The sequence below is a fragment of the Protopterus annectens genome, chromosome 6.part0 (assembly GCF_019279795.1).
Source record: "Protopterus annectens isolate FY-2018-M chromosome 6.part0, PAN1.0, whole genome shotgun sequence".
Taxonomy (NCBI): Eukaryota; Metazoa; Chordata; order Ceratodontiformes; family Protopteridae; genus Protopterus; species Protopterus annectens.
The window spans coordinates 1,124,457,670-1,124,470,552 of NC_056737.1; the positions used below are offsets into that span (position 1 = coordinate 1,124,457,670).

At 41.4% G+C, this 12,883-nt stretch overlaps 1 protein-coding gene across 1 annotated transcript in view; it reads left to right on the forward strand.

The window, feature by feature from the left end:
* Positions 1-12,883, forward strand: part of LY75 (lymphocyte antigen 75) — a 3,856,564-nt gene that overhangs the window by 1,390,570 nt on the left and 2,453,111 nt on the right. The window contains exon 11 of the mRNA XM_044074746.1: positions 3,250-3,410. Coding sequence (XP_043930681.1) covers positions 3,250-3,410 — 161 coding nt within the window. The remainder of the gene's footprint in view (positions 1-3,249; positions 3,411-12,883) is intronic.

The window sequence follows — 12,883 nt, forward strand, 5'->3', positions numbered from 1 at the left end:
GGGAAAAGATTTTGCACACTTTAGATGTACACAGGCAATTGCGTTATTATTTAAGCAGGACTAAGGATTTCAGGCAGTCTCAGCAGTTGTTTGTTTCTTTTGCTTTGAGTTCGCAGGGCAAGCCTGTGTCAAAACAAACTATTTCTAGGTGGATTGGCTTTTGCATTGCATTTTGTTATTCCCATCATGGCAAGGAGATTCCAGCTGGGATTAGGCCTCATTCCACTAGGGCTACTGCCACTTCAACAGCATTTCTAAGGGGTGGCAACTAAGGATATTTTGGAAGCAGCTACTTGGAGTTCAGTGCATACTTTCTCTAAGCATTATCACCTTCCTATCTACTCTAAGTCTAGGGCTGGTTTTGCCACAGCTGTTTTGCAAGGCATGTTGTCAGCTCCTGCTTCTCTATGATTTGCCAGCCTCCCTTACCTCTGCTTTGGGATTCTACCCAATAGTAAGGACTGCAGCAATGGGCGAAGAACATAGTACAGTTTTGTACCTACCCATAAAGATGTAGTGTTCGAGGATCCCCATGCAGTCCATTACCCCTCCTCCTTCCCCCTCTGTGTTTAGGGGTGGTTGTGTAGGTGAGGTTACATGCTTATATTTGTTGTATATATATTCTTGTATATATTGTACATATTTTTGGTGCAGGTATTTTGGGCCTTGTCTTTTTAAGGTCTTCTGACATCTGGGGCAAGAAAAGACTGAGGATATGACGTCGGTCATGCGCATTAGTACCCTGGACGCTGGCGTCAGTGTCGTCTGCGCCGCTGACCCGACGCAGCCTTCTCCTCTGTATCGGGCCGACTGGATGCGGACTATACCCAATAGTAAGGACTGCAGCAATGGGGATCCTCGAACATCTACATTTATGGTAGGTACAAAACTGTACTTTCTTAGATATCAGTTTCTTTCTTTTGTTATATAACTTATTTATGCTTGCAGTTGACCAGGGTGGCTTGTGTTTGTGGGAGGACCTGGTTTTAGTCCTATCAGGTACTGCAGAGTCAATACATTTGCTTAAGTGGCTATAAAGGGCATTTGTGTACTTCTCCATATAGGAGTTGTTGTTACCTGTGTTAGCAGGGGCTTTGAAACCATTTATACCATCACTTAGGAGACGATAGTTTGCTTTGGAGAATATATATATATATATATATATATATATATATATATATATATATATATTTTTTTTTTTACTCTTGTGGGGGTATCAGGTCTGAGCTTTACTTAAAACGAGACAGATGTATGGTCTGACTTTACTAGGGAGGGCAGCACACCAGGGATAGTGCAGTAGCCCCTCCATGTTGGTAAGTACTAGTCTAGGACATTTGAGCCCCTTGTTGGGTTGTAGACTAACTGTTCCAGTGCATTTGAGTTGAAGTCCAGGAACCTCACTGATAGTGTAAGTCATCCAGTCAATGTATGGTTAGTTGAAATTTCCCATGACCATGGTGTTTGGCTGTATACTGAGCGTTTCAAGCCAGTCCAGGTGCGCAGTGTGTTTCTCCTGGTTCATGGTGGGAGACTTGTAGCTAGCGATGATGTAGTAGGGTGTTTTCCCTATAATTCTTTGGACCTGGAGTAGCTCAGGAGAGTCGTACTGTTTCACCGGTTGCAAGATGTATTTGGATTTAATAAAAATAGATACACCTCCACCTTTGGTTCTTTCATGCTCGTTTTGGGGTCTGAACATGTGGAAGGCATTGTAGACCTGCACTGGCCCGGGTATTTTCAGCGGCCTTGAACTAACTCTCAGTAACTACACAGATGTCAGCATCTTCAAAGGTGAGAACTGCTTCCAGGGAGTGCAGCTTACTGTTTAGACACCTAGCATTAAGCAGCATGACCTTGAGTTTGTCTCTGTAGTATTGTTCTACGTTGGAAGTTTTGTTGTTTTGACATAGCCTATAAAATGCTCTATGGGAGTGGCAAGTGCCTTTGCCAGTATCCTAAAGCATTGAGGAGACAGATGAAGGCCATCTCTGGCAAAGCATCGAGATGTGCAGATAATGTATAAACTGGCAAGTTAAATGGTCTTCCCTTTGGCATATATAACAAGGTTGTTTGCTTCATAATAAGTGTACTTTTTGTTGTATATATTGAGACGGATTGCTGCATTTAGTGGTAAAACAAATGGGAGATCTCATAGAAATCCACAATCCAGGTTTATCTTGGTTACTACTGGGGGTTCTGTGTGTATTGGTCAAAACAACTGTCTCCAAAATAAGATGACTACCATTTTATGAAGATACCATAACAGTAGATGTTTTGAAGAAAAATAATTTGGACAGTAAGTATATTTACTTATCCACCCATCATCCTCCTGCTTGATTTTGGAGTTTGAATGGATTTGAACCTTGGTTAACGTACATAGAGTGCAATATATTATTTTTGTATATATTTACTGTGTGTTACATTTGCTGTTTAAGAAGTTGTACTGATATTTGTTTGCCAAAAGAATCATTAAAAATATTAGTAGAGTTCTTGCTTGGGAGAACCGAGGATGGCAACTGCTACTGATGGATTTATAATAGACTAACGTTGGCCTGTGACAGCACAAACATCAGCACAAGACTTACTTTGACTTACACAGAGAAAAAGACATTTGAAGAAATCAGGATGGCTATATTGCATTTCACAGGTGATAAAGCCTGTATATTTGGACATACTTCCCAAATGCTATCTCTGTCAAACATCTGCTGTTATTGTGAGGACCCTTTCAAAATTGTACTGTCTGCATTTTTCTGCTGAAGTTCATTACTGCATAAATCATTCTGAACTAGACAGTCTCAGTAGTTTGGCAAATATGTTATTTAAAATTGCCTTTAGTTACATCTGTTGTATGGCTGTGTATACTTACACAGAGACACGCACAAACACATTCTGCATGCTCTGACTACTAGTGCACAGCATGTTTATATCTGTGTGCACATATGATTATCAATGCTAGAAATAAAGAATATACTGATGCTATATTGCCCACTGCTACACCTATTTTACTGTAGATTCCTGTTATTTGTGCATATTTGGAATTGCAGTGGCAAACCCATGTGTGTATGCACTTGTAAAATGGAGTTGTTGACCTCTTCAGACAATCATTTTAGCATTATAGTTGAGCTTGTTATCTGACAAGCACGTATTTGAAGCTAATATACCAGTTCTTTTCTAGATGTTTAGATATCAGCAAATAAATTAGATTTTTAACAGCACACAGTAGTCTAATAATTTAGTATTAATTTGTAGGTTTGAGCAGGAATTTGTCAACAGCCTGATAAAAAGAGCAAAAAATGTTGAAGGCAAATATTTTTGGACAAGTCTGCAGGACAAGAACAGTACAGGAGAGTACACATGGGGTTCTCTTGAAAATGAAGTGTCCTATACAAACTGGAATTCATTTCAACCAGGTAGGTGTTTCTGACTTATGAGTTTTGTTCAGCACAGTGCGAACTTGGTGTATGCAAACCTAAAATGTTGCAAATATACTTCTGCTAATTTATTTTAATTATGCTCAATTTGTGGGGATATAGTCTTCTAGCTGTCACTATCTTATGGTGTGATTTGACTGCAGATTATTTTTAGAGAGCCAAGTATGTATAGGTATAGAAAAAACTTTACCAACCCAACAACTACACCTTCGCTGAAAAAACAATGTCCAACAAAAGTCCAAAAGCAAAGGTATGGCTGCAGAAATCCAAAAACTGTTTTTGGACTTTTGTTGGACTTTTGTCAAGTATGTATAGGGTCCAGCCAAACATTTGTATTATATTTTTGTAAGTCAACAAAGCTTACAAATGGGACTGAATAAATAAACTACCAGTATATGCCAACATATTACCATACAGAGAATCTGTACATCAGCATATTAAGACTTGCACACTTATTACTCTGGGATACATACATTTGTTATACCACAGGATATTTGCTGTTACTGTTTTGACTTCAGAGTGGAACTGATGTCCAGGCGATGCTGCTGGATCACAGTGGTGCTTGGACCACTGGATGTAGGAAGGGTAATGATGATGATAGGCTCACTAGTAAGATTAGTGGACATGCAGAGTGGCAGAAATCCATTTGCTTAGCTTAGTCTTCCAGTGGTGAAATGGGAAATGCTTTCAGCTAAAGTAGGGAAAGGGAAATTGTAGAAGTTGTATAGCAAGCTGGACGTAAGCAGAGACCATAACCAGGATGAGGAATATATGTGACATGATCCTAATCATATGGAATGAGTCACAGCGAATGAGGTGAAAGAACCACTTATCAATAGCAGTTGTGACACTCTGTGGTTCATTATCTGTGGAGTAATGCTGGGATATGTCACAGGACCAGAAATCTGAGATTACAGGAAGGTGGACTGAGGTGGTTAGGAAGAGTGGTGGTAAATAGTATAGAGGGGTGGCAAGAGCTAAGGGCATTGAAGTAGCTGTGGAACTGTCTTAATGAAGGTTTGAAGAAGAGAATGAAATAATGTGTGCTCCATCCTTATTGGTGTCTTGTTCTTACTATAAATTTGATCTGGGACACTCCTCCCAGTCTAGTGTCATTAGCTCATTCTACCTAATACAGAGAGAACATTTGAGAAGACCAACCCCCTTAGTTTCTTAACCTTGAATTATCTTCTGTTCCTCCTTTCTCCCTTTCCACTTTACTTAAAAAAAAAAAAAAAAAATAATAAGCTGCTTGTTGCTTTTACAGTGTTTGTGTTTTCCTCCTCCAACTCTGTTACTTCATCTTGTTTGTTCTGCTACTTGTTCACTAAAGTGTTCAATTGCATCATCTCTGCTGCATTTATTACTGCTGTTTTTAGCCTGATTAAATTTTAAGTGTTATTCTAAGCCTCTTAGTTTCGATTTAAGGCTAAGCACTGGGGCTTTAGGGCTACCCCTTAGCTGTCCCTGACCTCTCTTCCTCAGATTCTGACAAATATAGATGGACAGTTTCCTACGATTTCTCCTGCCAGCCTGGTCAACATGAGCATCCTGAGACAGTGTAGCAATTGCCTCATGTACACAGACAACCATCTACTACTACCACCTAGGAACACAATTTGTGAGAGATGCAATTACATAAAGAAGCTAGACACTCTCTACCTCACAAGCCAGTACGTCTGATACTGAGAAGGTTGTCAACACAATCACTACACCTCAAACACCACCCACAACTACACAACACACACTCACATACTCACAAAAACAAACCCAAACAAAGGAGACCTCAGGGGCAAAAATACATGAGAACTCCACAGCCCTCCACACCACATACAATGGATAGTCCCCACACCAGTATCTCACAACCACTAAGGCCTAATCATAAACCCAACATATTAGTCATGGTAGACCCCATTGTGAGCAACACAGATGTGCCTTTCACCAGGTGGGATAAGGAGAAAGTCACGGTTAGTTGTTTGTCAGGTGCCAGAATCCGCCATATCACACACTCACTCAAGTCTCTCAACAGCAGGTACTGTTATGACTCTGTCATAGGCCTTGTTGGTGTGAACGACGTGAGGTGTACCTCCCTGGACTGTATTAAGAGAGACATAATTAAGCTCACTGAATATGTGTCCCAGGCAGGTATGTCCCTGGCTTTAAGCAGCATTCTGTCATCACTCAGAATGATGCCTCAATACAAACAGAAAATGATTGACTTTAACAATTGGCTTAGTTTCTCGTGTCATTCTAGGGGGATCCCAGTACGTGACAGCCTGGGAAGATATGATCAAGATACCACAATGCTTTGCTAGAGATGGCCTGCATCTGTCTCACTTGAGCTTCTGGCAAAGGCCCTTCCCTCCCCCATAGTGCTTTTTTAGGAAAAGTTGTGAGGTCAATACTACCAACATAAAAATTTAAACAAAACTCAAATTAAAGGTCGTGCTGCTAAATGCTAGTAGTTTAAACATGAAACTGCACTCATTGCAAGCATTCTTAAACCTGGAAGATGCTGACATTTGTGCAGTCACAGAAACCTGGTTAAAAGCTGCGGAGAGCACCCCATCCTTACCTGGTTACTCATCCTATCACACATTCAGACCTCAAACTGTGGGGAGCAAAGCCAAAGGAGGTAGAGTTTCAATATATATTAAAGACACACACACCTCCAGGCTGGTCATACAGTATGATACACAGGAGACACACCAGGTGCAGTTAACCATTGACAAGACCCCTATTCAAACTATAGCTAGCTACAGGCCCCCAAACTTGACTCAAGATTCCCACTCCACCTATATGAACCTCTTCAAATCTATCAAGATTCAACCCGTTGCCCTGATCCTGGGTGACTTTAATTACCCAACCATAGATTGGAAAAACTACTTATGGCAGAACACAAATGCCCAGAGATTCCTCGATTTTATCAATGCAAACGCCTTGGAACAGCTAGTTGATACCTCCACAAGAGGTGATAATATCTTGGACTTGTATTAACCAACATTAGTAACCAGTGCAGAACCCCTACAGTATCATCCTCCCTAGTAAGGTCTGACCATAAAGCGGTCACTTTAGAAGTCACCATCTCCCTTGACCTCCCTCTAGCGAGAGTCCAACAAAAAAAATTCTCCAAAGCTGATAGCAACCTCCTGAGGGATGGTATAAACAGCTTCACAGCCCCCACCCTCACTGTAGGAACTGACACCAATGTCCAAATCTACACCAAAGTACTATACAAGCATTTATATAGATGCATTGAATCAGGAATGCCGACGGGACAAAATCAACCTCCACAAGGAAGAGTAAACCTGTCTGGTGGACATCTGCAATAAAACTATATAACAAAAGGAAAAATTTACTGTCGAGGACCAAGAAGGAGCAGGTGCCCATGTGGAAGCAATCTATTCTTACCCTGAACAAGCAAATAAGAGCACTAGTGAAATCCTCTAAAGCCAACTACGAGTCAAAATTGGCCATATCCACTAGAGATAATCATAAGGCCTTCTTCACATATACCCGAAATCTCAAAGGAAACACCCAGATCTGTTCAGAACTGTTGGTCAAGGACACTGCATACACAAATGCTGTAGATGTAGCCAATCAACTGGCTGACAGATTCAACGAAAACATCTCCCCTCTCTCCCCCCATCAGTAAACCAGGACATCCCCAGTACCTGCCCCCCTTATCTATAGGGAACAGGTCATCACTGCCCTCTCAAAGGCAAAAAATACAGCCTACATGGAACCTGATAACATCCCTGGCTGCATCCTACATGAACTCAGGCATGAACATGCAGCATCATTAGGCACCCTGTTCAACCAAAGCCTGAGTACCGGCTTTGTCCCAGCTGAGTAGAGGACAGCCACTGACATCCCTTTACACAAAGGTGGAGCGTCCACTGATCCAGGAAATTATAGACCCATCAGCTTAACTAGCCTGATCTGCAAGACCATGGAATGGATTATCATGCACGTCATTAATAGGGACATTGGCATCCTCCAAACACTCAACTCCACACAGTTTGGCTTTGTCAAGGGGAGGTTGTGTCTGTTAAATTTGGTCAACTTCTTTGAGACAGTCACCAAAGCCATGGACGAGGGGAAAACTGTGCACACCACCTAACTTGACCTGGCCAAAGCCTTCAACACTATTCCCCACTCAGGCATAGTAGATAAACTATCTCAACTAGGCATCAATCCATATGTTACCAGATGGGTAGCAAACTGGCTCACTGGTAGAACCCATCTAATCAAAATAGGAGAAGCCAGCTCAAGCAGTTGACCCGTAACGAGTGACGTACCCCAGGGATCGGTCTTGGGGCCTCTGTTATTCGGGATATACTTCTCTGAGGTACAGGCCAAAACCAGTGGACTAAGCTGACCATGTTTGCAGATGACTGCAAGCTGGGCACAGTCATCAATTCCCCAAGTGATGTTGACGTCGTCCAAGAGGGTCTTACCCAAACAAATGACTGGTGCCAGAAACATGGCCTCAAGTTGCATGCCAAAAAAATGCATTATCAGCCCCTTTGGGGAGAATGACATTCCCACATATTATCACATTAATAACAATGTTCTACGTACACAATCAGTAGTGAGAGAGTTGGGCACTCAGATTGATAGCAACCTGACTTTTGATCACCATGTTGCTTCCGTTGTACAGAAAGCTTTCTACATGGCCCACCTCATAAGTAAGGGTATCTCATCCAGGGACAGAGAGGTCATAACATCCCTGTATTCTTCCCTTATAAGACTAATTATTGAGTACAATGTCCCCTTTGCCATGTACCTCACAATGGCATATAAAGTAATCTCAGACCCTGCCTTGATGGGACTACTGCATATCCACAAGTCAAGTTCCACTCAAGCAACCCATACGCATGAACTCAACCTGGTCTGTGATATCAATAGGAGTTGTTGACAGGACAGATTATTGTTCCAGAGACTTCCCCATCTGCGGAATAGACTCCCTCTCCACGTCAAGTAGAGTACCTCATTATCCCTTTTTAAGTTCAACCTGGATAACTGAATGGAAAACAGAAAATACACCCCTGGGATTCCACCTGTGTCCCTGCTGGACAGGGGCTTTGGGTGCTGACTTGTCTAAACATGGGCTAAACACTTGGCTAGGCTTATAAGGGCCTCAGGGCCAATAGCCTACTAACCACCGATGATCCTATGAAGAAGAATACGTGGGAAGGATAGGCTAACAATGTGCTTGAAAGACATAAGGCAGGTTCTCATTGCATAAAAAAGAAGAAAAAATGTATCTGTAGAAACATGAAGAGAGGAACTGACACAGGTAAAAGGCATATGAGGACAACACAAAATGGCAACAAATTTCATTCAGTAGGCCATAGTAGCTGCACAGAAGAGGATGGCACTGGGAATTAGTAATGGATAAAATAAATGTTTCTGATACAATGGTTGTCACAGCAGGAGGAATCAACAGGAGCTTTCCATTTGGGAATGGGATGGGATAAAGCCCAGAAACACTGCAAATCAGGCAAAATTACTGAATAGATTTTTAATGTTTGTATATATGTGAGAATGACTAGAGTGCCAGCATGAGATGGTGAAGAAGACCTATGAACAGATGGAAGAGTTATTGCAGAAGAAACACAAAAGGAACTTAGGAATAACAAATGTGTCACAGCACAAAACCCAGGTGAGCTTGCCTGTCTGAATGAAACAGTAATTGACAGGGTGTGCAGCATTCTTCTGTCATTCCTTTATAGTTTCATCTTTGTAACTGGTGTTTTGCCAGAACAATAGATCTTAATGACAATGAATCCCTTATATCAGGTGGGTCTGGAAATGAAACGCATAATTATAGGTCTGCTGATCACAGTTTTCAGGGAGTATCATGGACAAAGAATGGCTGATGTTGGACAGCGTGGTTTCACATGACAGAGGTCTTGTCATTCTGTCTTGATTTACGTTTTGGCTTGTTTTTTGTTGATAATAGACAGTGGCAGTCCTACGAAAACAGTTTCCGGGCTTTAGCAATGTATCTGACACTGTACCTCACAAGAAGTGGGTAAGAAAGTTAAAATGTAGGGGTGGATTCCAGAATGGTGGCATTGGCTATGACTGGAAGGTATTCATTGTTGGGACTAGTCCTGTTTATCATATTTATATCACTATGTCGCAATTCATGTTTACAGAAAAATCGCCCGTTTTGCTCATTGTAGTATTAATGTTACAATCTGGAGGCACTGAAGACCATTATGAATGGAGAAGACAGATAGTGTTTGAGTCTGTCAGCCTCTATTTGCTTATTGCATTGTGTGTGTGTGTGTGTGTGTGTGTGTGTGTGTGTGTGTGTGTGTGTGAACTCATCTGACAAATGAAGCTCACACACACACACACACACACACACACACACACACACACACACACACACACACACACGTCTTACAGTCCCTCAAACACACACATAACAGTCACAACACACACTTACACACACTAAACCCCTACCCAACATGCTTACACACACAAACTTACCAAAATTAACATCCACATACAGTACCACTGAAAGCAGAAATTCAAAATATCTGTGCTTCGGTATTTTGAATTTTGCGCTTCTGCCGGTTTTGGAAATGTGAGTATGTGGCTTTGTAAGTTTGAAATACTGAAATTCGAGATTTCAGTATTTTGAATTTACAAAGTGGACTCATGTGAATGTGTGTATATATATATATATATATATATATATATATATATATATATGGAGAGAGAGAGAGAGAGCACAAAGCTATACACTGTGGAAGAAGTTGCCCAGAATACAGTGGCAAAAGCCAGTAAACTTCTGTGTTGCATTGCATGAGCAGCAGATTCAGAGGATGTTAAAGTAATCCCTATAGTGTATGGTAGTGTGGTAGGCTTGGATCTGGAAATACTGTGTAGATTTCTTGAGGATAAATAAAGGGAAATTAGGGATGGAAGAACTTGTTATGGGCAGAGGCTTAGAAAGTTGGGCTTGCATACATTAGAAGATAGTGGACACATTTGAAGAAACTAGAGGAAGAAAAAAGGAAACATGGATTTTTTCGGGTTAGACTTCAGAAAACACTGAGGTATAGAGAGAGACAGAGACAGAGAGTCAGAGAGGGTTATTGCAGTGGTAGGATTATAGAATGTATCATGTGAGACAGTTTTATAGTTTAAGTTGTCAGACTAGTTCAGAGTTGCTTGCAACAGAGCAAGAAAAAGATGATACAGAGGAGCATCTGCATATGGGCTAGTTACATTATTCAGGTGGGGTCAGTCGACCCCTAGTGTCTTTTCATTTGCATATTCAAGTTTGTAATACTTTGGAGCCTGAAGCAGTTCATTTTTCTCTAATGTTCTAGCCTTCATGACAGACCCCTCTATCTGATCAGCTCAAAAAACATTATTTTGGTGTGTGTACAAATGTTGCTGGTGGGGGTGGGGGGAGACATGAACCTTTTGCAGAAAAGCTCACCAGGTTTGACATGGAATATTGAGACATGGCCTGCCCTTGACAGAGATTCACATACTTTGATTCTGCCACATGTCTAGTCCAATACCTCTATAGGCATCCAAGCAATAAAAACAGCTGCTCCACCTATGAGATCATCTTCAGGTGGATATTTTCACTATCAAGCAAAATGTAGACTTTTGATTCATCTGCAGAAAGAGGAGTAATGGATAGTAGGTATGTTTTTCTCTGCTCTATCTTAGTAGAACATTTATGCTTATATATGTTTCCCCATCCCTCTCTGATTTCAGTTCTGGCTGAAGTCTGCAATGTGGAGCCCCCTCCAGATCCTTATCACCCATGGTAACTCTGAAAATTGTGGTTTCATGCACTAAGGTTCTTCTCAGAAACCTAATTTTCTTTGCCATGATGATTTTCATCTTGGACCTTATCGTCTGATTTTTCCAAAGGCTCCCTTGCTTGTTTTATATCTTCACAGAGTTCACGCTGTGGATTTTAATTGGGATATCTTTTCTATATGACATCAGAGCTTTGTGTGTGCCAGGACCTCATTATATAGGTGATAGGATTGTCCAAAACACTTTTTGGGCTAGTTCAGTTGTTTATGAATAAGATATATTTTTAACTTATTTCAACCACTCACAATGTGACTGAGGACAAACCTTTAACTCATCAGGGTTGTTCTTGCTCCCCCTACCCTACCCCCACCTCAGCCACCCCATACATTATTTCCTTTATACTTTCAGGCCATACCCACTGATACAAAATCACTTCCTGCCCTTCCACCCACCCTTACATAATTTTATTTATTGATGTAATGGGATGCGTCGCACCTAACAAGCTGGACTCGCTTTGATAATTCTTATTGGTCCTTGACCTAGGAATTTTTTGGCTATTAACCGACAGTTGTTTTATTTAACATTACTTCCTAGTTAGATTTTTATTTTAACCGCTTAAGTGTTTTTATTTTTTGAGTCTTTCAGAGTTCTTAATTTTTTTTTAGGCAGTCGCTTCCTAGGGTTTTTAGATCAAATGGCGTTTTTGTAATATTTTTTAGTTGTTAGGTTAACTTTTACCTATTTGTTTGTTTTGGTTTATGCTGATTTTCAATTGGGCTTTTCGGGCCGTTTTGTTTAAACTTTGTTTGCCCCTGCCTTTTGTGCTATTGTTTTTTTTTTGTACTGCCTGTGTCTTGTTGTACTAGCTTTGTGATAGATTAGAGGCTTCAGATAGTTTATACATTTGTAAACAATACAGATGGCTTTTCACCTTGTTGTTATTATGTGTCCTGTGAACAAATAAAATAAAATGTAATGTTAATTCAGTCATTTACTAATATCGTACAGAGGAGTAAAGATTCCATAGGTTAACTTGTTTTATGAAACTCATCCAGAAGACTGCCAAAGGTTCTTCATCTTCTTTTCATACGCTTTATCAAATATCCGTAGAGACAGTCCTGTTCATCTCATTTTTGAGAGCTAGAGGCTTCCTACCAAGAGACTTGTAGTGTCTCGAGGAGCCGACTTCCCGGTTCTTAACCGACTTCTAAGCATTAATGACCTCTTCACTTGCGGCTCCACTGGTGAAAAATCCACCCTAAAATCCTCTGCCTAGGGCCGACTTGCCTCTAAGTCCGCCTTCAACCAGTTCGCTCGAGTTGGAAGCGGCCTCTTCTTTCTGGCTCCACTGACTTGGCATCAGGGTCGGCGGCTCTTCCCTGGCTCGCTCTGTGGCCCTCGGACTACCCGATGGGGGCCGCAGGTTGGTCCGTGGATCGATGTGATCCCTTTAGTTTCGGCGGCGGGGTGGAGAGGTGCAGCCTGAACTCTTTCGAGAGGGCTCTCTTCTCAAAACTCCCTTGTTGCTCGATATGGTCGAGACTGCCTGTGTTTGCTTGCGCGCATTAAGGTTTGGAGGCTATTTCGGAGCCGGTCCTTCCTCCAGCAGGCCCCGAGAAGGAGATTCCAACACATTTGATTCCTCCTCC